Source organism: Pipistrellus kuhlii, unplaced genomic scaffold (genome assembly GCF_014108245.1).
Source record: "Pipistrellus kuhlii isolate mPipKuh1 unplaced genomic scaffold, mPipKuh1.p scaffold_m20_p_1, whole genome shotgun sequence".
In the NCBI taxonomy this organism is placed as follows: domain Eukaryota; kingdom Metazoa; phylum Chordata; class Mammalia; order Chiroptera; family Vespertilionidae; genus Pipistrellus; species Pipistrellus kuhlii.
This window is the reverse complement of record NW_023425404.1, coordinates 64114356-64142104: the sequence shown is the minus strand read 5'-3', so window position 1 is coordinate 64142104 and position 27749 is coordinate 64114356. Positions and strand designations below refer to the sequence as shown.

The 27749-nt window shown below is 44.9% G+C and overlaps 1 protein-coding gene and 1 long non-coding RNA gene across 3 annotated transcripts; one reads left to right on the top strand and one right to left on the bottom strand.

Annotated features, from left to right (window-relative positions):
* Nucleotides 1-1646: 1646 nt before the first annotated feature.
* Nucleotides 1647-27715, bottom strand: LOC123652749. Its single transcript, XR_006742236.1, has 3 exons — nt 27006-27715; nt 6704-6709; nt 1647-1672 (listed from the first exon to the last, which is right to left on the bottom strand). It is a non-coding gene; the product is annotated as an uncharacterized LOC123652749 (long non-coding RNA).
* On the top strand, nt 22400-25782 carry SDR39U1 (short chain dehydrogenase/reductase family 39U member 1). Of its 2 annotated transcripts, XM_036450457.2 has the most exons (6): nt 22400-22485; nt 22799-22905; nt 22996-23078; nt 23381-23502; nt 24632-24775; nt 25064-25782. In XM_036450457.2, exons 1-6 carry the CDS (start codon nt 22470-22472, stop codon nt 25474-25476), a joined length of 885 nt encoding a protein of 294 aa, XP_036306350.1. In that variant the 5' UTR covers nt 22400-22469; the 3' UTR covers nt 25477-25782. The 2 variants fall into 2 exon arrangements, with proteins under 2 accessions (XP_036306350.1, XP_036306360.1); XM_036450467.2 differs by lacking the exon at nt 24632-24775.
* Nucleotides 27716-27749: the final 34 nt, after the last annotated feature.

Below are 27749 nucleotides of genomic sequence, written 5' to 3'. Positions count from 1 at the left end.
TGACACGCCACCATGTTACCCCACTCTTCCCTGGACTCCCTGCTTCTCCAACTCTGGGGAAACAACAGATATGCACTTGAAACCCAGTTATGATAGTTAGGAGTTGTGTGATCTTGGTCATGTTTGTGTCTGAGTCTCAATTCTACATCTGTAAAGTGACAGTAATGGTATTTCCAAGGTTATATGGGGGGGGGGGGGGACCTCATATACTAACATCTGTGTGTTCATATTCTTTTTCAGCAAAAGCAGCTTGATTCCTAATGTGAAAAAAGGAAACTCCAGCCCCGCAAAAGCAAACATCCTTCTACATCTATTGTATATCCCCATCGGCAGGACAAAACTTTTCTATTTCTCTTTGGTGGTAAAGCAGAAAAGGGCCTTAATTTATAATCAGGAAAGTCTCATTCTGGACCATAAGCCTGGATACATAAAATTGAAATAGTAATAACTACTTCACAGGATTGTGATGAAAATATATCAAAGAATTATGACAATAAATGATATGCATAGGCTCTCAAAAAGGCTACTGCCAATCTCCTTTGCTCTTGTGATAATGTGTGTGAAATCCTAAAACAAGGATTCACTTCCCCCACCTACTCTCCTTGGATCTCTCTTCTACCAATGAACATTTGATTCAGAGGAAGCAAGAGATCCAGATCAATGTTTTTCAAATTGCAGGAAATAATCATTTAAGTCGATGCTGCTCCCATTTTTAACAGGGAATGGAACGGGATGCAATGCAATGCAATGCAACGAAATTGAGTCAAATCAAATCGAAACTAACAGAGAGCATTGTACTGATGGAAACTCAGATATGGCTGCCAATCAGCTCTGTGATGGGAGATATTCCAGCACAGGAACAATGATGCCTGTGAGCACCCCAGTCTGTGAGAAAGCCACCCTGAGTTCTTTCACTGAAATCAAACAATCCAGTTCCTCCCCAAATGCACTGGAGCCTAGAGGAATAGAATCCAAGTAAGTCCTTGTGCCCAGCCTTTAAGAGGAACTGCCTGGGTCTCCAGTAACCACTGTGTCACTCAATTACAATCTCCACTGGTTACAGGAACTTCTCTTCCAAGCTCTGGAACCCTGGGCTAGGTGTCTGCTGTAGGGCTGGGACCACTTGCTCCTCAAGGAGCACCTCCACTGCTGGGATATCCCTCCTACTTAAAAACACCAGCCTGTTCCAGGTCTTGGCCCCTTCTAATAGTCTCTATGTGCTTTCTTCTTTACTTCTCTAGTTGTAGAACTTCCACTCACCCAGATTTCAGGCAGTTCTGAATGATGGTTGTTTTGTATTTTAATTGTAGTTTTGATATGGTTGTGAGAGGTGGCAAGTAGTGGCATTTACTTATGCCACCATCCTGTAATGCTTTTTAAAAACAATATAAAACAATCTCTATAGCAGAATCTCAGTTTTGTAAATGTACACTGAGTGGCCAGATTATTATGATCTCTGAATATCCTATATATGATCTTGGTATATATCCTATATAATAAAAGGCTAATATGCAAATTGTCCCCTCAATCAGGAGTTCGACCAGCAGGCAGGCCGGCCAACCACCCATGTCCCCTCCCCTTGGCCAGGCTGGCCAGACCACCCATGCACAAATTCATGCACCAAGCCTCTAACACACACACACACACACACACACACACACACACACACACACTGAGTGGCCAGATTATTATGTGTTCGGAGATCATAATAATCTGACCACTCAGTGTATGTTTTATGTGTGCATAGAAAAAAATTGGAGAGCTTATAAGCCAGAAAGACCTTCCCAGAAGACTATGAAACCAGAGCACAGAGGAGCCAGATCCCCAGGGCAGAAAGTACAGGAGAGACCCATAACTTTCTAGACCCAGAGCTGAGGGAACCACTCACAGTAGCAGCTGTAAGGGAACCCCAAATAGACACTGTGTAGGCCTGCCACCCAGGGCCCAATGCCCTGATTTGGCCTAAGCTAAGGGAAAGAGAAAGAAGCTAACACTGCTCATGTCAAAACACATTGTCTGAGTACTGACTATATGTCAAGATGTAGTGCTGTGCATGTAACGAAAGGGGAGGAATCTGTGTCAGTATGGGGGCTTGTTTTTCCTGGGAAGACTCTGGACATTTCCTCTTCTCTCTGTAAAAGATCTCATGACTGCATATCCCATATCAGTGCCCCAAGCCAGAGAGAGATTAGGTAGAAGATGATAGATCTCTGCCCAGATTATGTGATTTGTGGTTAAGACCACTATTTACTGAGTCCATGTTTTTTATTAAATGATGAAAGGCTTCTGTCCTTACTCAACCTTTCAGTACTTTCAACTTATTTGGATAGTTGAAGTGTTCGAAGTTTTTTGGTTTTGGTTTTGTAACATGGCCTTAGGGCTATCAGACATCACAGCTCCCAGAAGAGGAGTTTACTTTGGGTTGGTTTCTTCATCAATAGTTGCATCACTGGGCAGGGTTAGTCAGGAAGCGAAGATCTTTGTTAGTTTTCATTATGCTTTTCCTGATTAAAATCTTCTGATTTTCACCTCCCACACTGAGCTTATCTTTGCTGGGCCTGCTGGTTCTGAAAAGTGCATCACGACTAACTGCAAGTTTCCAATTGTCCCACTTCTGGACTGTGAAGTAATCATATCAACCTGTCTTTTGGGCTTTTATCCTCAAAGAGTCTGTCTGTCAGGTCCCAGCAGTGATCGATGGCATAATCACACCAAAGACAAGTTCAATGGAGGATTTGTTTGCAAAGGGGGCAGAGTTACAGGAAACCAACAGGGAATAGTGATGCAAGAGTGTGAAGCCACCATAGTCTCTTGAGCATGAAACAGCCTGGAGAAGGAGTGGTTACTAGAACCCAGAAAAGGGGTTCTACTAGCCTCTACTAGCTCTAGCTATGACTACAGGACATGAGCTGTGGTAGAGGAAGGACCCACAGGTAGTCAGTGGTCTGGCACAGAGAGTATGTGAATAAATTCCACCATCCCACTCTTTTCCTGCCCCCACCCCCACCCCCAGCTCCTGACAGTGCTCATTTGGCCAATTCCCACTGAAAACCAGAAGGTGAAGGGGTGGGTTGAAACAGCCCAGAAGGTGAGCCACAGAGCAGGATAAAGAGTGGTTCAGGAGGAGTAGGGTCTTTTCCAGCCTATGCCCAATCCTTCAAAGAACCCTCCATAGGGTCCTTCGGCCTCTTCTCTCTCCTATATCTCTGATTGAAAGCTCTAAAGCCACATGCCATTCTATACACAGCAGCTCTTCACTCTTCCTCTTCAAGGACAGGAGACAAAGAAAAAGGTCACATCACTGAGGCTTAGATTCTTTTCTTTTTTTTTTTTTAATATATTTTATTGATTTTTCACAGAGAGGAAGAGAGAGGGATAGAGAGTTAGAAACATCGATGAGAGAGAATCATCGATCAGCTGCCTCTTGCACACCCCCCACTGGGGATGTGCCCGCAACCAAGGTACGTGCTCTTGACCAGAATCGAACCCGGGACCCTTCAGTCCCCAAGCCGATGCTCTATCCACTGAGCCAAACCGGTCCCGGCGAGGCTTAGATTCTTAAGCCTGTACTAAAGTAGCTTGTGGAGCAGGAATGGTAACAGGCCTGGAAAAGCTACTGTTGGGATTTACTTCTACATGGGAGGCACGAAGGGCTACTTTTTTAAGGCAAACCCCTCAAGAGGGAGACATCTGGTCCTAGCTGATCAAGGGGGGTGGTTAGAGCTATTGTAGGAGCTAGGGCAATATTTTTGATCATCAGTAACAACTCACTCCCACCATTCCATCACATAGAGGGAATGCACACCTATGCCAGGGAATGTGAGGTAATCAGAGTTCAGCTTACAGTTTCAGACTCTTCTGCTTTGCGTCTTTCCCTCTGTGTTCAGTATTTTATAAACAGTTGCTCTAGTCTCTCACTGCCTGATTGCATCTGAGAGAACTGCTTACATCAGGGCCTCCCACTGCACTTGATCGGGAAATATTTTTCCAGCCCCTTTCTAAAGGGACCTACAAAATATCCAGCACCTTTGACGGCTTTTGTTTACAGGATCTATGTTGATACTAATGCTTGGGGATCCAAAATGCAATCTTGGCCCATCTGTTAGAGTTAGTACTTAGCAGATGCGAACTGATAAGTGGAATTCTCACCTACATCCATCTAAAAGTGGGTCATTTGAGTCCTTGACCCTCAGCCTGTGGTCAATTCCTAGACTTTTAAGTGCATACTTGGAATGTACATACAGTATTTAGACACTGACAGGCTCTCATATGAGTCTCTGATTTATGAACTAAGATCCATTTTGGTAGGAAAACCTGTGTAGCTGCCTCCCTACTTCTGGCCAAAGTGGATACTCAGGAACAATGCAACATCCTAGGTGAAATGGCTTAGTTTAGTGGCACCCTTAAATATGTAAAGCTTGCAGGGGATGGTGCCCTGAAAAGCAAGGTCTACCATGAAAGATAACAATCTACCATAAGCTTCACCAACTATAACCCCAATTGCCACTGCTGTTCTGCATGTCATATCTTTGCAACCGAATAAGGCAGCAACTCAAACCAACAGATATACTTACCAAGAGGTGGAGTGGGGAGTGGGAATCTGGGAGTAGGAAGGTGCTAGAGGAGAAAGATAACAATTATTAATGATGACCCCAGGACCAATGCCAACAATAAGGACTATAGCTGTACTTATAAAGGCATTTTTTTAATTGATTTCAGAGAGGAAGGCAGAGGGAGAGATATAAACATCAATGAATCAATGATGAAAGAGAATTATTAATCAGCTGCCTCCTGCCCTGCGCTAAAAATCGAGCCCACAGAAACCCAAAATGGTGGGGTAAATAAACATATCTAAACTCCAGGGGGCACAACAATTTCAAAACTGCAACTAAAAGACAAAACGTCTATCACCCAGCGCCACGGGAGGGCTGGCTGAGTGCAAGTTCTATGACCAGACAGAAAGAGAGGGGAGCATTCAGTGCACAAACGCTGAAAAACTGATGTATGGGGGAGAGAGATACGGACTGACGGCAGATTCCAGCTGGCAGCGGGCATTGCTTTCTTCAGCAAGAAGGGGAGATGCTGGACTGTCTGCCATCGGGTCCGAAAGTGAGGGTGGCTGGCTTGCAGAACTGCACGGAGAAATAATTGTTTGTTGCTCTGGGGCACAGACATGGGGACCCAGTCAGAGGCACAGGACAGCTCACTGCCAGCCATTGCTGTTTGCCACACCCTAGCCTAGTGATGCCCTGAAACCCCGCCCAGCACAATATACAAACACACCCAAACTCCCTAGCAGCTGCTTTTGCATATGAATGGCCTTCCTATGGCTGCTAACTTGCAAACCAGTTCAGACAGCTCCATAATCTACAAATCCCAAGCAGGAGGAGAGGACTATAGTTCTTCCTGTAGCTCCTGCAGGATGACCTCAGACAGTAGCTGACCTGCACCCCATTGGAGATCCAGAAGCCAGTGTACCTAGTGGTCAGTGTGAGACACAGATTTCAACCCCTCACATCCATAACTAACACATTCAAGAGGCAGACTCAGTGAACACGAAAGCCCACTGAAACAAGTCCTTCATAATAAGCATGTCTCCAGCGCAGCAGTTATTCCATTATAAACACAGTGGGTCCCCACAGCCAAGTGGCCTAGAGGACAATTCCTCTCAGGGCACCAACAGCAATCAAGGATTAACTACACCAAGACTTTGCACTCAGCCCACAAAGGGGTGTATCAAGACCATCCACCTCGGGTGATTGGGGAGACTGAGCTACTGGCCCCTGTGGTTCACCTACCACACAAAAGCGCTCCATCAACACAGGGAAGTAGCCAAAAGGCGGAGACACAGAGGCATGTCACGAAAGGGGGCAATGGAGAAAAGCAAACTACAGGACGACATGGAGTTCAGGACCACATTTATAAGGTTACTCAAGAATCTTCTAAAAACTGCTGAGAAACTTGATGAGACCTTCAAGGACCTTAATGAGAATGCCAAAAAAAAAAAAAAAAAAAGGAAAAGGATCAGTCAGAAATTAAGAAAACACTGTCTGCCGAAAACGGTTTGGCTCAGTGGTTCGATTCTGGTCAAGGGCATGTACCTTGGCAACTGATTGATGATTCTCTCTCATCGATGTTTCTAACTCTCTATCCCTCTCTCTTCCTCTCTGTAAAAATAAAAAAAATAAAAATAAAAATCAATAAAATATATTTTTAAAAAAGAAAAGAAAACACTGTCTGAAATAAAGAATTTACAGAAACTCAACTGTACTCAATTTTACTATATTTTATTTAAAGGTGTGTTTTTACTTACAGCAGCCAGCCTCCTGGACTATCCTGGTTAATCACTAAGGAGGAGGATTTTAAGTGCTTGAAAACATTAATCCAGGAATTTTAGTTCTTAATTTACAGGGTTCTTATGGGTTGCTGCCTTTTAATATTCTATGTTTACAATTTAATTAACTAAATTTCCTATTTTATTTCAGTTATCTCCCGCTTCCACAAGGGTGTTGGGTTTAATTGGGTGTAAACATTATTACTGAAGGAATTACAGTTAATACCTGGCTTCGTATATGTTGCAATCCATTTGAACATCTTGAAATCTTAAGTAAAAACATAATTTCCACCCTAATGAGGCATTTTTCACCCTTTGTTTCCTCAACTAATACAGTTTATGTTCAATTAACAGCTTCTCTAACCTCACTTTTTACTCTGGACACTGGCAACAGCCTGCAGCCCTCCCTTTGAGTGGGTAGGAAATGGAGTTTCTGGACTAGTGAGGCCTCTGGTGGTGGAAGAGCTGCTCATGGTTAATACTTCCTTTCAGCCTGACCAAAAGCTAATATCTCTTTCATAACTCTCTCTCTTCCCTCTCTTCTTTCTCTCTCTTATCACACACACACACACACACACACACACACACACACACACACCAGCACTGACAGAGCACTTAGGAGGGTAACCCTTAACTCATTTCTCACTTACTGTTCTGGGAACTAAATGCAGAGAGATACCAGGCCCTAGCTGGTTTGGCTCAGTGGATAGAGCATCAGCAAGGGTTCCGGATTCCAATCTGGTTAAGGGCCCATGCCTAGGTTTTGGGCTTGATCCCCAGTAGGGGGCGTGAAAGAGGCTGCCAAGCAATGATTCTGGCTCATGGTTGATGTTTCTATCTCTTTCTCCCTCTCCCTTCCTCTCTGAAATCAATAAAAATATAAATAAATTTTTAAAAAATAGGGTGAAAGCAGAGAGCTATCAGGAGCATTTTTGTCTTCACAGCAGGTACAGACCAAGAGCAGAAGAAGATGGGGCTGATACTAGAGGTGAGAAAGTATCAACTCCTGAGTAAAGCTCTACTGTGAATAGATGTCTGCATAGGGGTCTGACTAGAGAGGGTAGACTTTAGAAGTCTTCATGGAGGGGAGAGAAGACAAGGTGTAGCTCTGGGACGAAGCTAGCCTCTCCACAGAGGGAGAGGCTTAGGGAAACCTGCTTTTGTTACTATAAAGCCCAGGGTCAGAGGAGACTATCTTAAAGAGGAGAGGCAGGATATTCAAAATCTGTTGTGTCTTCATATTAGGATTTTTGTTGACTTGTTGGTTCTACCATATTTTAATTGAAAACCATGTGAAATGATTATTTGAATAGCATTTAGCAAGTAGCCTTCCCGAACCTAAGAGAAGTTGCAAAAATCTGTCCAAACAAAAAGAAGCAGAGGGCATTCACATAGTTAGGGGTGGATGGGGGAAGAGCAGAGGCAGCTATCACCAGCAAACCCCCACCCCGCCCTGCCCTGCCCTGCCATGCTGACAGAAGCAGCCAGGATCCCTTATAGCGTCCTGGCTTCCCGTCCCTGCCCAGTAGTGAAAACCTGATCACTCAGAGGGACTGTGTTCAGCTCCTTTTACTGTTTCAGGAAACAACTGTGGGGGAAAGAGTCCAATTTCGATGAATGAAGTCTTTGCAAGTTTTGCAGACTTGGGAGGGACCCTTGACTTTCTCAAGGGCAAACCCACTGCATTTGCCCCCTACTCCAAGATATGTAGACAGAAATTTTTCTTATCTTGTGGTCTGTCACAGATTTGAATGTTTTAATTGCTAAAGTGTCAGATGAGCTATGAGAGCTAAAAATAGTTTAATGTTAAAAGAGAGGCTGAAGAAGAGTAAGTTGGTCCACCCATCCCCAGCACCCAGAAGAAAAAAAGACCTCAAGGCCTTTGAGGGAAGCTGAGTACACTCTGACAGATCCTGCTCTCCACCAGCCTCCCTGGAGAGGAGGGAGTTTGTTGCTAAGAGCAGAGCACTGTCCCTACGAATATCCCCTCTCACAAGGGCACAAAGCTCTGGAAGGGATACCTATCTCACCTCTGTGAGGATATTGATGGACCTCCACCCTCCTGAATCTGTAATCTAAAGGCATCTAATTTAATAGAAACTCTCCTCCCTCTCCCCCCAACCCCACCCCAGAAGCTCACAGGATTGTGCCACAATTCCCAGGCATTGCCTAGAGACTACAAGCCCCTCAGATGTGGGGAGCTGCCCTGAATGCAGGGTTCCTACATGCCTGAATGCAGGCATAAGTGTGGGACACAGCTCTCCATGTACCCTTTATATTAACCTAAGTGGGAAATTACTGCTCTTTTTAGGAATGCTGATACGTGCTTAATTGCAGAAATCTTTGCTTATTCTATAGGTTAAAGAATAGTCGGGAGCCTGTTGATGCAGAAGGAACTATGGTTAAGAGGAAGATAGTGTGTTCGTGCAAGGAAGTTGGCAGGGTGATAAGGTTAAAGAACCGGGTGGGCTTCGAAACCCATTGTGCTTACAATACTTGCCTAAAGGAAACACTTCCTCTTACAGAACTGTATAAGAAGGCTTTGAGAAATAAACTCGGGGCTGCAGACCTCAGTCTCAGTCCTCCCGACCCCATCTTTTCTTGTCTGTCTTTTTTCTCATCCTCACCCCCTCATTCAGGTACTGTTCGTTGCCGGCAGGTTCCGACAGGTGGCGCCCGAAACAGGGACCTGAAAACCTGGGACGAAGGTAGAGGACACTGCCAGAGGAGCAACGAGGACGCGTCTGGAATAAGGTAGGACTGGGGCAGTGAGTGTAATAGTCGGGAGTAAGAAATATGGGGCAAGGGAATAGCCGAGCGCTGTTTGTGCAAGTTCTTAAGAGTATGCTTCGTTCTAGAGGCGTGAAGGCAGGGCAGAGAAAGTTAGAGAATTTTTTAAGCTTTATAGAAGAAGTCTGCCCTTGGTTCCCAGAGGAAGGGATGGTAGATCCTGAAACCTGGAAAAGAGTGGGGAAAAGGTTACAAGATTATTATTCTGCCTACGGACCTAAGAAGGTCCCAATAGATACTTTTTCTTTATGGAATCTAATTAGGGATTGCCTTGATCCCAGGCATGAAGGACACCGGTGGTCTGCGAGTCTTATAAGGGGAAAGAGTACATCAACCTCTAGCATAAAAGAGACTGGGGAGTTGATCCCTATTGCCCCACAAGAACAGGGAGAATTAATGCCACCCTCTCCACCAGAAAATCCTTATCAGGAGGGACGCGCCTGCTCATTATCATGATGATGATGATGATGACCTAGGGCCCTGGATGCTGATGATGAGTGCTAAGCAGGGAAAGAGGGAGCCGGAGTGGAAGGCAGGACTAGATGAAGATCTTAGAGAAGTTAATAGGATGCTAAAAGAAGTTCTGGGAAGACTTCCTCCTGAGAGCCTTATGGTCTAAAGGCTTTAACTGTCCCCAAAATGGATAGGATAGGGTCATATCCACCATCAGTGGTCATGGGGTTAGATCCTCCACCGCTGATTCCACTCGACCCTCCCCAGCCAGTCATAGTTGCCTTACAGGAGCGACCTGGCCTTAAGCCATTAGCCGTACCAGCACAACCTGACAGGGATATTCCCTGGGCCCCGGGTCCATCCCCCTTACAGAGGGCCCTTCAGAAGGCAGTGGCTGCCGATGAGGACTTGGGAGGTTTTAGCTTATACCCAGTCTTTGAGGAAAATCAACAGCGGGTGCACCAACCCATTCTATTTAAACAGCTCAAGGACCTGAAATTAGCATGTGCTCAGTATGGACCTACAGCTCTATTTACTGAGGCGATGCTTGAAGCACTGGCTACTCAGGCGCTGCCCCCTAATGACTGGAAGCAGCTGGCTAGAGCCTGCCTAAGTGGAGGGGATTATCTGCTGTGGAAAACGGAATTTGTGGAGCACGTCAAGCCACTGCAGATATGAATAGGTCACAGAACAACTCTATAGATTTTGACATGCTGGCCGGAGAAGGGGTGCAAGGGCCATTGATTAGCAGCTACACTATGCGCCAGGAGCTTATTCTCAAATTAATGTGGCAGCTCAGAGAGCGTGGCGAAGACTGCCTAGCTCCAATAAAAAGACTGAAGATTTATCAAAAATAAGACAAGGTCCTGATGAACCATATCAAGATTTTGTTTCTAGGCTTTTAGAAGCTACTGGGGAGCTTCTTAATTTCAGTGATGCTGGCATGATGCTTGTAAAACAATTGGCTTATGAGAATGCTAATTTCGTTTGTCAGGCAGCCCTGAGACCATTTAGAAAGAAAGGAAGCATATCAGATTATGTAAGGTTGTGCTCAGATATAGGACCTTCATATATACAGGGCATCACTTTGGCTGCAGCCCTAAAGGAAAGACAGTCAAAGAGGTCCTGTTCCAGCAACAGCAGAAGAAAAAGGGGAAGTCTAGAGTTGCTGGTCCCCCTGGCAGTTGTTATTCCTATGGACAGATGGGCCATCGAGCTGCCCAGTGTCCTAGTAGCCAGGGAGGCAATAACAACCAAGCAAAGATACGGGGGATATGTCCTCATTGTAAGAAGGGAAAACATTGGGCAAAGGATTGCAAGTCAGTTACTGATTTGCAAGGGAACCGGTCTGCCTCCCCTTCAGGGAAACAGGAAGCAGGGCCAGCCCAGGCCCCGCAACAATGTTACGGGGGCAATCCAGGGACAGTCCCTAGAGGGGGAGTCCCAAACGAACGGGGAAATCCGTTTGTGACTTGTTCAGAGCAACTACAGGGAGCACAGGACTGGATCTCAGTGCCTCCACCTATACAGTACTAACTCCTGAGATGAGAATGCAAGCTCTCCCCATGGGGGTGTATGGACCCCTCCCTCTAGGGACGGTGGGGATATTATTAGGAAGAAGTAGCACAATCATGAAGGGATTATTAGTAGCTCCAGGGGTAACAGATCAGGATTATACTGGAGAGATTAAGGTTATGACCCACTCTCCAAACTCTATAACAGTCATCAATTCCAGACAACGAATTGCACAGCTCGTCCTGCTTCCACTAGTAAGAACTGGGCAAACAAAAACTGGTCACCAATGAAGGAGTCAGAGTTTTGGATCTTCAGATGCATACTGGGTACAAGCCATAAAACAAGAAAGACCAGAATTAATTTTAAATGTCAATGGAAAAAAATTTAAAGGAATTCTAGACACTGGAGTGGATGTGTCTGTGATATCAGAACAGCATTGGCCTCCTCAGTGGCCAAAACAGTCAGCTATTACATCTTTACAGGGGATCGGTCAAGCTCATAGCCCTGAATAGAGCAGTGAATTGTTATCTTGGACAGATGAGGAGGGTCATTGTGGGAATTTCCAGCCATACGTGTTGCCTGGTTTGCCAGTGAATTTATGGGGAAGGGATGTTATGCAGGAAATGGGAGTGTACATTTACAGCCCTAGTGCTGCGGTCACACAGCAGATGTTTGAGCAAGGGTTGCTACCTCAGCAAGGCCTGGGGGCATCAGGCCAAGGAATCACAGAACCTTTACAGCCCAGGCCTGGACCACCTAGAGCAGGGTTGGGGTATTTTTAGGAGGGCCTTTGACTATCCTGCAGCCCAGCTCACCCTATTACATGGAAATCTGATGCGCCAGTCTGGGTTGATCAATGACCCCTAAGTGAAGAGAAAATTCAGGCTGCTGAACTATTGGTACAGGAACAGTTAGATAGCGGCCACATAGCTCCCTCAAATTCACCTTGGAATTCTCCTATATTTGTAATCAAAAAGAAATCAGGCAAATGGAGGTTACTACAGAATTTGAGGAGGGTTAACGAAACCATGGAACTTATGGGAGCCTTACAACCAGGATTGCTGTCTCCTATGGCCATTCCTGATAATACTTACAAAATTATAATAGATTTGAAAGATTGTTTCTATACCATACCCTTGGCTCCACAGGATTGTAAAAGGTTTGCATTTAGTGTGCCATCTACTAATTTTAGATAACCTATGAGGAGATATCATTGGCTTGTACTACCTCAGGGGATGGCTAATAGCCCTACTTTATGCCAAAAATATGTGGCTCAGGCCCTCAGAGTTACGAGAAAACAATATCCAACAGTGTACCTAGTGCATTATATGGATGATATACTATTGGCACATACTAACAAGGGGCACTTGCTTGCTGCTTTTGCCTGCATAAATGAAGGGCTTAAAAAACAGGGCCTAGTAATAGCCCCTGAAAAGAATCAATGAAGCCCACCATACTCATATCTGGGTTATCAGTTACAAAGATATTGCTTTAATTCTCAGAAGATACAATTAAGAAAAGATGATTTGAAAACGCTGAATGATTTTCAAAAGCTATTGGGAGATATTAATTGGATTAGACCTTACCTTAGAATAACTAGTGGAGAACTTAAACCACTATTTGACATATTAAAAGGAGATTCTGATCCAACCTCGCCCAGAGTATTGACTGATGAGAGGCGTGCCGCCCTCGCTAGGGTAGAAGAAGCAATAACTGCTCAGCATGTAACCTATTGTGATTACAGTCAGGAATGGGGTGCATATATTTTGCCAACACAACACACCCCTACTGCAGTTTTATACCAAAAGGGACCACAAATGTGGCTACACTTAGCAGTTTCTCCTTCTAAAGTTCTTACTCCTTATCATGAGCTGGTGGCAAACCTTGATTCATATGATTAGGAAAGAGTCTTGTCAGTTATTAGGAAGGGAACTTCATTTTATTTGCTTACCTTTTTCCAAGCAGCAACAGGATTGGCTATTTCAACACAGTGATACTTGGGCCATCTCTCTTGCAAACTATACAAGGAAGTTAGATAACCATAACCCCCATGATAAACTGTTACAATTTGCTAGCCTACATCAGTTTGTTTTCCCTGGAAAAATATCTGCTGTACCATTAACAGGTGCATTATTGATATTCACTGATGTATCAGTGGATCTGTGTTACCTCCAAGCAGTATAACAATAGCCAGCACGCTTGGGGACGAATACAGAAACACCTATTCGGTATATGGTATTCAGAGAATGTCTCGCTGGACCTGTTGCAATTACATAAAGAGATATTAGATATTAAAAATCCTCCCTTGGACACTGGTGTGGCAAAGTGCAAAAGATTTTGTCCAACTACTATTGGGTCAAGTACCATCCTTAACTAGTTTCCAACATCTTGCTATTGTAGTGTTAGGGTTATTAGGCCTTTTAGGTATTATCTTATGCTGTGCTCCGCTTCTCCTTCACATGTTATTCAAGAATATTTTAATGATAAAAGCAGCTTTGCATTCTACCAATTTACAGCTAAAAGCCCACAAAGGTACTCCAATGGAACTGCAGCTTATACTATGGTAGGAAAAACTATTACTTGGAAAACTGGATACCACTCAGCTCAGGAAGTCAAGCTACAAGCTGTCCTTGCTACTATTCAAAAGGTGTCTGATCAGAGATTCAATCTGTACTATGATAGTCAGTATGTAGTTAGGGCACTACAAGTTATAGAAATGGTTCCTTTTATAGGAACCTCTAACAGCAATGTTCAGAGTCTATTTAGAGCTATCCAAAAAGAACTTCAGCAAAGAACTGAAAAATGCTATTTTGGCCATATCCGAGCTCACACTGACTTACCTGGGCCTTTAGCTCAAGGCAATGAGATGGTCGATCAGGCCACAAGAATTCTGTTATCCAAGAACAATTAGCAGAGCAATCGCATGCCATCCATCATTAGAATAGTAACAGCCTCTGACTCCAGTTTAAAATTACCAGAGAAGCAGCTAGACAAATACCGTGTCTCCTCCGAAAATAAGACATCCTCCGAAAATAAGACCTAGCGCATGGAAAGATAAGACATCACCTGAAATTAAGACCTAGCGCAACTTTGGGAGAAAAAATTAATATAAGACACTGTCTTATTTTCGGGGAAACAGGGTAGTCAAACAATGTCAGTCCTGCCCGGAATTACTCTCTGTGCCACAATTGGGGGTTAATCCCTGAGGTTTATTGCCCAATCATTTGTGGAAAATGGATGTGGCTCATGTCTCTAATTTTGGAAAATTAAAGTATGTACATGTTACTATTGACACATTTTCCGGATTTCTAATGGCCACTTTACAATCCGGAGAGGCGAGCAAGCACTGTATTGCCCATTGCTTGAAATGCTTTACCACTATAGGACAACCAAAAAGTCTTAAAACTGATAATGGGCCTGGCTATACTGGAAAAAGGTTCCAAGTGTTTTGTACACAATTAGGTATAACTCATAAAACTGGGATCCCCTATAATCCTCAAGGACAAAGTATTGTATCAATAGAAAGAGCTAATAGTACTCTGAAACAGCAATTACAAAAAATAAAAAGGGGGGAACTATATCCCCTGACACTGCAGAATTACCTCAACCATGCCTTATTTATTTTAAATTTTTTAAATTTGGATTCTAATGGGAAATCTGCAGCTCAGAGATTCTGGTGTACAACATCCCAGCACACCTATGCACAAGTGCACTAGAAAGACCCTCTTACTGGACAATGGTCAGGACCAGATCCGGTGCTAATTTGGGGAAGAGGGCATGTTTGTGTTTTCCCACAGGATGCCGAAAATCCGCGCTGGCTCCCGGAGAAGCTTGTACGCCAAACAGGACCAGAGCCTAGAGGAAAAAATGAAGAGGCTACGTCTGAGTGAATCTGAGCACCCAGAGCTTCCTGCTACCCAACAACATCTTCCATGGAAACAGTGCTATGGGGACAATGTGACTCAAATACTGATAATAGAACTTAATCTCAGCATTTATGATTGGTAAACAAGTCCAACTCTCAAGACAACTTGCAAGGATTTGTACAAGGGCTATGGACATTAGACCATAAGACTTATCAGACTGACTTGTGGAAACTAAGTACTAGTATGGGGCCCTTTTTGGCCATAGCTAGGGGCAGCTCCAATCTAAAGATCACGGAAATTACTGCATGTGTTCCTGAACCTTATGCACTGCTTGTGGGGAATGTTCATATTACTGTCCATGACTCTTGTATCAAATGTAATCTCACTGTTACCTCAGTTGAGGATGATACCAAAATTGTAGTGCTATATCAGCCAGCCTTTGGAATGATACCAGTTAATATTACAGGACCTTGGTATGAAGAAAAGGGATTACAGATATGGAAAGAGGTTAACACAGCACTATCCCGTACCAAAAGATTTGTAGGATTATTGATTGCTGGAATTACAGCACTCATTACTCTTGTTGCTTCAGCAACAGTGGCTGCTGTTGCTTTGACACAGTCTGTTCAAACAGCACATTATGTTAATGATTTATCAAAGAATGTCTCCCAAGCGCTAGGAACCCAAGAAAATATAGATAGGAAATTTGAGGAGAAACTAAATGCCTTATATGATGTGGTTCAAGTCCTGGGAGAACAGGTTCAAAGTTTAAAGCTTAGAAATCAACTTCTGTGCCATGCTGAGTATCAGTGGATCTGTGTTACCTCCAAGCAGTATAACAATAGCCAGCACGCTTGGGGACGAATACAGAAACACCTATTCGGTATATGGTATTCAGAGAATGTCTCGCTGGACCTGTTGCAATTACATAAAGAGATATTAGACATTAAAAATCCTCCCTTGGACACTGGTGTGGCAAAGTGCAAAAGATTTTGTCCAACTACTATTGGGTCAAGTACCATCCTTAACTAGTTTCCAACATCTTGCTATTGTAGTGTTAGGGTTATTAGGCCTTTTAGGTATTATCTTATGCTGTGCTCCGCTTCTCCTTCACATGTTATTCAAGAATATTCTAATGATAAAAGCAGCTTTGCATTCTACCAATTTACAGCTAAAAGCCCACAAAGGTATCCCTGTTTAAAATAAAAAGAAAGGGGAAGATGTGAATGCAGGGGTCCTACGTGCCTGAATGCAGGCATAAGCGTGGGACACAGCTCTCCATGTACCCTTTGTATTAACCTAAGTGGGAAATTACTGCTCTTTTTAGGAATGCTCATACGTGCTTAATTGCAGAAATCTTTGCTTATTCTATAGGTTAAAGAATAGTCGGGAGCCTGTTGACGCAGAAGGAACTATGGTTAAGAGGAAGATAGCGTGTTTGTGCAAGGAAGTTGGCAGGGTGATAAGGTTAAAGAACCGGGTGGGCTTCGAAACCCATTGTGCTTACAATACTTGCCTAAAGGAAACACTTCCTCTTACAGAACTGTATAAGAAGGCTTTGAGAAATAAACTCGGGGCTGCAGACCTCGGTCTCAGTCCTCCCGACCCCATCTTTTCTTGTCTGTCTTTTTTCTCATTCTCACCCCCTCATTCAGGTACTGTTCGTTGCCGGCAGGTACCGGCACTCAGAGAAGCCCCAATTGTCCCCACAGAGTTTGTGGTACCTTTTATTTGACACTCCTCTCTTCAAAAGTTAGAGCCTGTCCTGGCAGGTTGCTCAGTGGTTAGAGTGTCAATCTATGGACCTTTGGGTCCCAGGTTCAATTTCCAGGCAAGGGCATATATCTCTGTTGCAAGTTCTCCGGCTCCACCCCTACTACAGGAGGCAACCAGCTACTGTGTCTCTCTTACAAGGATGTTTTTCTCTCTCCTTCTCTCTTCCATTCCCCCGCCCCTCTCCCCTCTCCTCTCCTCTCCCTTCCCCTCCTTTCCTCTCCTCTCCTCTCCCCCAGTTCTCTCCTTTCCACTGTCTCTAGAAATCAAAGGAAAAAATATCATCAGGTGAGGATTAAAAAAAAATTTTTGAGTTAGAGCCAAATTCCCCTCCCAATGGATTTAGTGACTCACTTCAAACAGAGTATAGTAACAGTGACTGCGTTGGGAAGCACTGGACTTGGTTGAAAAGTCTGTAAGGAGGATTCTCCGAAAGGTCAGGGGTCTCTCGGGGGACCTTGCTGAAGGTGGCAGCCCCTACCTTGACTTTTCCAAACAAGTCTGAGCCCCCAGGTGTTTTACTGGAATCTCTATGTCTAATCTTCAAACCCGACCTTGTAGAAGCATGTGCTTTCTCAAGGATACTTACTCTGCTGATTGTATCTAGAGGTTAATTTCAGTACAAGCTGTTGAAAAGCCTACAGAGGCAGGCAATCGAGACTGCTTTGTTCCTAAAGCAAAACAGCCCCTTAGCCTCTCTTTCACAGAAACATGTGTCAGAATAATCTATTCATCTGTTGCTCAGGGACTGCTGGTCAGCCCCAGAATGACTGTATGTAACTTCTGAGACTAGGTTGGCTATTAAGGGCATTGAAGCTTCTTTCTCATTCTTACTTTCTTAGATCACTCACTCCAGGGAAACCACCTGCCATGTTATAATGACATCAAGCAGCCCTAGGAAGAGGTCCATGTGGCAAGAAATTGAGATTTTCTACCAACAAGAAACATGACCCCCTGCCAACAGCCATTTGAGTGAGCCGTCTTAGGAAAGGATCCTACAAGTCTTCAGATCATTGCAGCTCTAACTGCTATCTTGACCCATAACTTCATGAGAAACCATGAGTCATAACTATCTAGCTAAGCTGCTTCTATATTTGTTAGCAATGTTATATAACTAATAGTGTCAGACTACAGCAAGGTGCCTGGGCTCAATCAAGAGATGAGCCTGAGGGGAGATTAACCAAGGTCCATACATTCCATGCTATTAACCAGAAAACAAGCCAAGTGTTCCTCTGAGCTCTACAGAAAATTCTGGAATGCTGAGATCAAGGCAAGAAACATGAGCATCAAAAGCATTAGTTATGATACTCAGAAGCATAGGTATCAGTATCAAAGTGTGCCCAAAGCTGACCTAACCAACTGTACCTTAGATGTCAGCAGGCAACATCTAAAGGCCCAGTAAGATGAGATTCTTCTGAGCAGGCATTGTGGACTAGACAACAGTGCCTGGACCAAAGCGCCTCCTACACCCAGGTAACTAGCCGAGAGAAGGACAGGGAAAGAGGGATATAGCTCTCTAAAAGACTAAGAATTTACTCAGAGAAACTCAGCTGAGAAATTTTAAATTAGAAATTATAACGTTACTTGGGTTGGATGAGTTTAAGTTTATTGCACTAGTAAGGAGAAATGTTCATGAGTAACTTATGTTCAATTATAAAAAATAAAGTTATATTTATGTATGTCTGAGATACAACTATGAATTTTAAATCTACTATATATTTTTTATTATGAAACTAGTGATCTGGTGCACAAATTCATGCACATTGAAAGAAAATTAATCAGAAGAAATATTTTAATATTGCTATTTGCCCTTTCTCTATAATAGAAGTGTCAACCAAATGCATGACAAATGGAAACACACACATGTGATTTGTGCCAGTGAGAGCTTTTTATGTATCGCGCATGCACAAGTTAACTTAGCCTTTTATATATACTAGTATAGAATTAACTTGATTAATTAGACCTGCTTCCTTATTTAAACTTTTTCCAGCCCAGTGAAGCACCCCAACTTCTCTTCTCAGCAGAACAGCAATAAATATCAATACAAAGCAAGTTTATTATTGTAGCTCATGCAGGGAAAACAAAGGGTAAAACATTTAACTGCATCAGTGTTTGCTATATTCTGTGCAGTGAGAAAACCTTAAGTCATTTTCAAGATCCACCATTTCTTATTTCTTTTCAGTTGGATCAAGTTTCTAAGCTTTCTAAATATCTGTTTTACTGGCTAATGAAAAGAAAATAGGATTCTGAATCTACTATCTACCTACTCCAGGACTTCTGTGAGGATCGAATGAGATGTGGCACAGTAAAACACTTCACAGACATTTGGTTAAAGTGTGAAATGTTTTCATCTGGCTATAAAGCAAGTCATGTTCCTGGGCTGAAGAAACTGCAAGGAGGCTAGTTGTCACTAAGGAGAGGAAGCCAGGCTTTGCTACGTGACATCATTACCCAGCACCCACAACATTACTGGGCCAGGCTGTGGGCCACATTTTGCACCATGACAGTATTGGCTACAATTTGGTGGGCTGTCGCTCTGGGGTGGTGGCGGGGCCTGTGCCCACTTGCGGAAAGCCAAGTGTTCCTTTTTTGGCACCAGGTCCACACTGCCATTTCTCTGTAAATGGCCAGTGCATGTCATGGCAGCTCTTGCATTGAGTGACTGCCCCCTAGTGTTTAGTGTACATCATAGCAACTGGTCAGACCTGCAGAGGGACACCTAACATATTAGCCTTTTATATATCTAGACTAGAGGCCCAATGCACGAAATTTGTGCAAGAGTAGGCCTTCCTTCCCCTGGATGCTGGCACTAGCTTCCCTCTGACACTGGGGACCCGGTCTTCCCTCCTCTGCTGGCAGTCACTCAGGACCCAGGCTTCCTTTACAGCCCCAGCCTAGTTTGGAAGGATGGAGGACTAATTAGCCTGTTAAGTTTTTATTATTAAGGATGACTAGGCATGAATTTTTTTATTTATCCAACTTGAGATTTATTTTGTTTACTGAATCTGAGTATCTCTATCTTTCATTACTTAGGGTATTTAATCAGCTATTATTTCTTTAAAGATTTTCTCTATCCCCTTCTCTATCTCCTCTCTTCTGGAATGCGAAAGAGAGAGAGAGAGAGAGAGAGAGAGGAGAGAAAGTCAGAATCTCTCACTGTATCTCGTGTCTTACTTTTTTTCATATTTTCTTCCTCTTTGCCTCTCTGTGCTGCATTATGTGTAATTTTTTCATACCTAATTAATTTTCCCTTAACCAATGATAAATCTATTCCTTGCTACTTAAACTCAGTCAATGATTTTTTACATTTCAATCATTATGTTTTTAATTTTCTAGGAATTTAAATTGGTTATCAATTCTGCTGGAATTTTTTTATAGCATCTTGTCTCTTTCGCATGTTTTTAATGTCTCCTCCTTTAAACATTTTAGATATTCTAATATCTAAAATCCTGTTTGGTCTAATTCTGCTGTGTTGTTTCTGCTGACTCTTCCTCAGAGTGATTTCTTTCCCTTTGTTTTGTAATTTTGTATTGTGTGTTCATGCTTGGCAAGATTTTATCTATTAAGAACCTGTGAAACCTATTCTTGGCTTAGGGCTTCCTATACCAAACAAGTAACAATGAGTTCAAACTCCAAAACTGTATGAGGGCAGGACAATAGATACAACTTCTCAAAAAAGACCAATTTTTAAATTTTAATTTAATTTTTCCCATTATCATTTATCCCTTGTCCATGTCCATGAGTTTTTCTTTTTCTCTTTTGCTTAATCCCTCTACCCCCATAATACCTCCACCACCAACGCCAAAGCTAGTCTGCCTGCTACCTATGAGTCTGAGTAAATCTTTTTACAAGTAATCCTACCCAAGAGCCAGGCCTACAGAAGCAACTTTATCATATTCTTTTATACTAAGTGGGCTTTTTAAGTTAATTCTTTCCCTGAGGACATAGCCCACCAAGAACTTTATCTAGGGGTCTCAGTCCTAATCTTGCTTTGTTCCCAATCATCATCTCCTGTCACCCAAGCCTCTGAGTAACTGAAATTGACAACCACAAAGTAGCCTCAGTACCAAGGCACACTTTGTTTTCGGTCTCTGATGATTTTTTTTATTTTCTAGTTAGCTCAGCCATCTATTTAAATGGGGACGTCAACTTTTATTCAGCATATCCAGGAATTTTGCAATTGAAGTTTTGTTTGGTTTTTGTTGTTGGTGGTGGTGGTGGTGATGGTGGTGGTGTTTTTTTGTTTGTTTTTTAGGATATATATATATATGCCACCTTTGTGTTCCTTCCACATGATCTTAAAAGATAATTCAGCTTGCAATGTATAAGCCAGTTGGAAAGGAGAAACAAGCAGGAGCAGGGAAACCTATTAGGAAACTATTGCAGAAATTTAGACAAAGGTTTAGATAACTTGAAGGAGAGTAGTGGTGGCAAAGGGAAATAGATGGGCAACATTTAATAAGTAAAATCAACAGGGTTTCAGACAATCAAGAACAGGCTGTCTAGTGGGGAGTTTTTATAGGAAACAGGAACTCAGAGGAGAGATTCAACTGCATGGGACATTTGACAAGTCTTCGAAAAACTGATCATTGAATTCACCCACACAGATGTTTGTGGGAAAGGGCACAGTGGGAAGAGGAGGATCCTAGGACCTAGCTTTGAGGAATACCAACATTTTAAAACCTTAGAGGAGGTGAAACAAGCAACTGAGACTGAAAAGAGCCAGGAGAAAGCCCCAGGAAAGAGTGTGGCTTTTACTCAGACCCAGGGATGAACATTTCCAAAGGGATGGAGGGGTCAGCAAGTGTCCAGTGAAACAGAAATCAAGAAAAATGACTGGGAAACGAAACATTTGTTTTAGTGACACAGGAGAAACTGGCAGTCTTGGCAAGAGAGGCAATGAGTGACAGTCAGAGCCAGAACTGGGAAGCAGAAAACGGACACCACGCATTTGAAAAGTCTGGCAATGAAGGCGAAGACAGAGGCATTAGGAGAGGGACAGAGGGCTGGAGAGGGGTTAAAGACGGGGGAAACTTTAGAATGCTTAAATGCCGACAGGAAGGGGCTGGAACAAAGGAAAAAATAAAAGACCGCTTAAAAAGAAATGCACTGTAAAAGTGGACGGATTCTTTTGAAGAATTGACCCACCAAACTGAATGTACCTCCAGAATCTAAAGCACATGTGTCAAACACAAGGCCCGCGGGCCAAATCCGTCCCGCCAGGCCTTGCAATGTGGCCCGCACCGCGCTGTCATCACTGCACTCCGCTGCGTTTCCATCACAATGACAGTTTATGACTGTTCAGTAAACCATTCGGCCCTCGATTTAGGCTGGATTTTAGATTTTGGACCCTTCTCTGATTGAGTTCGACACCCCTAAAAGGGTTCGAGCAGCTGCGGGTTTGGGGCCAAGCATGTTTTTTCGCCTCCTCCCCTTCTTTCCTGGCCCCAGGGTCTATTCCGCCACTTACTCCTCCATCCCCTCACTCGACTCCCTGTCCCTACCAGGACTGCCCCACACAATCACACACTCAACCCGGGCCCCGCCTCGCAATGAAACGCGCGAGGTACCGCCTTTGGTAGGAGTTTTTCCGGGTCACGGGGCAGGGCCACGCCCCGTCCCGCCCACGCTCCAATGGGAGCGCACGTCCCGGAGGACGTCTGCGCGTGCCCGCCCCTCCCCACCCCGCCCCCTCCGGGCTTCTAGATGCTGCGCAGGCGCCTTAGGTCCTGGTGGCTATGCGGGTGCTCGTGGGTGAGGGAGGGCAGAGAGGGAAAGTGGGGGGCGGGTTTATGGAAAGAGGACTGAGCCAGAGTTGGGGAGTAGGTGGACCCCGAGGAAGGGCACTGACTCGTGCAGCGGCCACGTGGCCTTGGCCTCCGAACCGCAGAAGCCGAATCTCCCTAATCCCTGTGACCTGAGTCACCTGTGTGCCGCGGAGACGGGGCCGAGGAAGAGGGGAGAAGGCGGGGGTCAAATGGCCTGGCACCGGAAAGGGGGGGGGGGGCGGCACATGCGGGAACCGAAGGCACCCCCTGAGAATAAACACCTCGTATTTTCTGATCAGGTGGCGGGACGGGCTTCATTGGGACAGCCCTGAGGCAACTGCTGAAAGCCAAAGGTCATGAAGTGACTCTCGTCTCCCGGAAGCCCGGCCCGGGTCGGATCACGTGGGTATGTCCACCCCACCTGGGGGGCGGGGAGGAGGGGTGGCCCCTTTGGGCGGTGCCCTGCGAGGCGGGCACCGTGCGCTTACTCTGACAGGATGAGCTCGCTACTTCGGGGCTGCCCCGCTGCGATGCTGCAATCAACCTGGCTGGAGAGAACATCCTCAACCCTCTCCGAAGGTCAGTCAGCGCTGGGCCCCAAGACTGACATCCTTCAGAGCAGGAGGTGGAGAGGGCCGACTCTGAGATGTGAAGAATGGAGCTGCCAGATCCCGGATTACTCATCCTGCCCCCCTCCTCCAAACCCATCCTCACTTCTACCCACTCAGCCAGTTGACTTTAGTCCTCACAACTCATTAGAGACAGACAGTTCCTCTAAGCCACACTGCAGGGATAAGGGTACAGACATGCCTCAGGGAGAAGGAGAAAGGGATATGTGCATGTATTCATTCAGTGGCTTATTTCCCTTGTTTCTTCTGCAGGTGGAATGAAGCTTTCCAAAAAGAGGTTCTCAGCAGCCGCTTGGAGACCACTGACTTGCTGGCTAAAGCCATCACCAAGGCCCCACAACCCCCCCAAACCTGGATCTTAGTCACAGGTGTAGGTATGCCCCGAATCACCAACCCTTTACGTGAGCCAGGGAGAGTCCACAGTGAGGGGGTAGCTCAGGCCCTGCTAGCTATACATGCCTGGAGGTCTTCCGAGGCCCTTGTTCCATGCATGTTTCTCCTGGCCTTTGTGTACTTTCTCTGAGAAACAGACCCTCAAAAAGAGAGTGGAATTGTACTGCTCCCAAGTCCCTTTCTTCTCACAGCACAGATCTGTAGGAGCAGCATTTCTGGTTCTTGTGTTTCACCTTTGGGGCCAAAATAATTACAAAATATACACCAGCCACTAAATGTTTTACACATATTATGGCATTTAATCCTCACAAGAACTCTGAGGTAGGTACTATTATTCATTTTATTTTATTGTTTTAAATATATTTTTATTGATTTCAGAGAGGGAGAAATAGAAACATCAATGATAATCATTGATCGACTGCCTCCTGCATGCCCCCTAATGGGGATTGAGCCCACAACCTGGGCATATGCCCTTGTCTGGTATTGTATCCAGGACCCTTTAGTCCACAGGCTGGCACTATCCAGTGAGCTAAACTGGCTAGGCCTGTTATTCCTTTTTTTTAAAAAAATATATTTATTGATTTTTTACAGAGAGGAAGGGAGAGGGAGAGAGAGTTAGAAACGTCAATGATAGAGAAACATCGACCAGCTGCCTCTTGCACACCCCCTACAGGGGATGTGCCCACAACCAATGTACATGCCCTTGACCAGAATCGAACCTAAGACCTTTCAGTCCGCAGACCGACGCTCTACCACTGAGCCAAACTGGTTTCAGCTATTATTCCATTTTAAAGATGCAGATATTCTGCACAGAGAAGTTATGTAATTTGCCTAACGTCATAGTTAATAAATGGTGGAGCTGAGGTTAAAACTCAGCCTGGCACCCACGTCTTTATTCTTAACCACTACACCCTAGCAACGTCTCAGCTTAGCCGTGCAGCTAAAGGTAAGTTAATTGAGGCAGTAACAAGTCAGCTAATGAAGAAGCTCAAGGGAAAAATAGCCACGGCTCTGTCCCAGGGGATATCCAACGGCCAAGGGGGCCTTCATGACAAAGGACCAGGCAGGACCAAGGACAGCCAGAGCAAACCAGCACTGTTTTACTGGCAGGTTACTACAAGCCCAGCCTGACTGCTGAGTATGATGAGGACAGTCCAGGGGGGGATTTTGACTTTTTCTCCAACCTCGTAACCAAGTGGGAAGCTGCAGCCAGACTTCCTGGAGATTCTACACGCCAGGTGGTGGTACGCTCTGGTGAGAACAAGGGGCTTGCATGTCAGGCAAGGTTGCAATGTCCTCTGGGCTGGGGGAAACAGGAGGTGTTGGGGGAATAAAAGGAGCTGAGCTTACTGAGTGAGGATGCCACTACTCCTGGCCCACTTGCAGATGGGAGGATGGGAAGTCCCAAAGAGAGCCATATTCTTGGACTACTACAGGGCTCAGCCAGGATGGGACAAGAATGAGAAAAAGGAAATGGGGAGAAACAGTAGGCTGCCTGGAGGCTGAGGAGCCTCCCTATACCATCCTTCTTGTCTACTCTAGGGGTTGTGTTGGGCCGTGGGGGCGGTGCCATCGGTCACATGCTGTTGCCCTTCCGCCTGGGCCTGGGGGGCCCCATCGGCTCTGGCCAGCAGTTCTTCCCCTGGATTCACATTGGGGACCTGGCAGGAATCCTGGCCCATGCCCTTGAAGCAAGCCACGTGCAGGGCATCCTGAATGGAGTGGCTCCAGCCTCTACCACTACCAATGCTGAGTTTGCACAGGCCTTAGGCACAGTCCTAGGCCGCCCAGCCTTCATCCCTCTCCCTAGCATCGTAGTGCAAGCCGTTTTTGGGCAAGAACGTGCCATCATGCTGCTGGAGGGCCAGAAGGTGATCCCACGGCGGACACTGGCCACTGGCTACCAGTATTCCTTCCCAGAGCTGGGGGCTGCCTTGAAGGAAATCGTATCCTAAGTGGGGAGGTTCATGGTAGGGCCTACGGCCTCGATAGAGGCTTCCCGGTTAGAGACTGTGAATAGGTCAGGTACTCCTCTACCTGAGACCTACAACCTCTTCCTTTTTTTTCTCATTCTTTTGTTGCTGCAGTTTTAACTGATTGCCCACTGTTCTGAGATTGCAATTTTACCTAATTGGGACCTTAACCTCTTCAACTCCTTGTAAAAGAATTTCCAAGTTTGGTTTCCCTGTATGTCTCATTCCTGCCCCATTTCTCTTTTGCTGTGTAATGAATTTAGGCAATAAAAATAAATAATCTCATTAGCTTTGGCTCAACTCTTTGGCCTAGGTTCTGCTTGAATGTATTTCAAGGAACGTCATACTAGATTACTCTTTCCTCGTTGTGGGATTTTAAGAGACAATGGGCAACATCTCTCTCTTTGTTCCCTCCATTGCCAAGAGTTGGCAACAAATTGGGAGCATGAGATTATGATAAAAGTAGAGACTATAAGACAAGTGACCCATTTCCAATGGATTCTGTGGTCATCCTGCTTGCTTCTTCACATGGTACCATTAGGATGCCAGCAAAGAATAGGGCCCCAACTCTAGGACAGCCTTCAATCTGTCACTGAGTGGCAGTGATTAAATAAACCAATCACATACTGGTCCAAGTTCATCAAGCTGTAGGAGTAAGCTAGCGCCCCTCTAGGAAGCTTAGGACAGGCTTATCAGAGTCCCAGGCAGGTCAGAAGATGCCTTTGGCCTATTGTACATCCATCACTGAAAGTAAAAGGGGCAAGAAGTATGCCAAAAACTAACCACCCTGTTGGGGGAAAGGGGGTATCCCAAATATTTATTTAGGACCCTCTCCCATCTTACCTGCCCTGATATCTACATGACCAGAGGTTCCTCGGGCCACCAAGCTGTGCCATGTTAACCAATCTCCTTTCTTCCAAGGAGACTTTGAGTCACTGTCAGCTCCCTGGCTAGCCTTTCTCCTACACACCTGTTCCCAACCCAAGTCAGTAAGGTCTAGTGATATACATCACCAACAGGGAGGAGGGGCAAAGACACTAGGACCCAGAGTCCCTCTCCATCATCACTCAGTTCCCACTAGAATGAAGAACTGGGTAACAGTCTTCAACTCCCCATGCTGCTCAGGGAACAAGCCAGAGCCTGACAGGATCATGTCCAGGGACTTGCTGCAGGGCCCAAACACAGAACCCTGTGGCGCCTGTCCCTCTTCTTTTTCTGGTCTTGGACTCTTAGGAAGTTGGCTGGCTCTCTTATTATTCCTGAGGGAATGACCAGCCTCAAAGGCAGAAGTACAGAAGAGTATATTGGGGGCTGCAATAAACTGTCCACAAGGTAATGTGCTACCTTGGAGGTAGTTTTTTGGCACTAGAGGACTTCAAGCAGAGAGGATGTTTTGATGGGACAGCAGTTTATCTGATTCTCCCTATTTTAATTCTTTGGTTTTCATTTTCCAGATTAATATATCTAGTTACAATCTCTATAACCCTCCCTCTCCCCACATACACACATACACAAAAAGTGGGCAGAAGTGGGCCTCGCTTTATGCAACATATGTATTTTGTAGGGAAAATGCTAAGGTCAGATCACATTAACATTGTCATAGCAGAGCATGGCTTCCATTGGTTTGGTGAATGCGCAACACCACAGCAAGTGCAATGAACAGGGGACTTTCTGACACATTCGTTAATCTGTAAACACTTGAATGCAACAGGAGAGCTGCCATTTAGAGGAACCCTGAGAGTATTCTGGTAATGCAAACAGTCACCCCTAACTAACTGTTTTGTAAATGTGGATTTGGGGGTTGCCCAAAGGGACGCAGCCATTATAGGGCACAAAATGAGGGTGCAGTGTTAAAATCTAGGGCACAGGCCCTGGGGACAGAGGACACTCGGTTCTCTGAACGTGAGGTTTTGGTTTGGAAGCCTGTGCAGCCACAGACAGACACACCTGAGACTTGGTCCATGTACTTTTCCTCCAAATAGCCCTGGCTCCATGTTCTCATTTCTCCCAACAGGCATTTTTACATCTGATTTATAGGCAGAAGTCAAGGGCAAGTAGCTCAATCAAGGTCACAAACAGGCACAGCTGAGACCAGAAGCCAAGTCTTCATCTACTTTCCCCACTAACTCCCTGCTGCCCCACTGTGACCCCAACCCCAGCCATTCCAGGGCCCCTTATTCCCTTTTCAAGGTTCCAAGTTCTGCCAGGCCTGGGGAGCATCCAGGGGTAGGAAAGGCTTGCTTCCTTGGCACCTA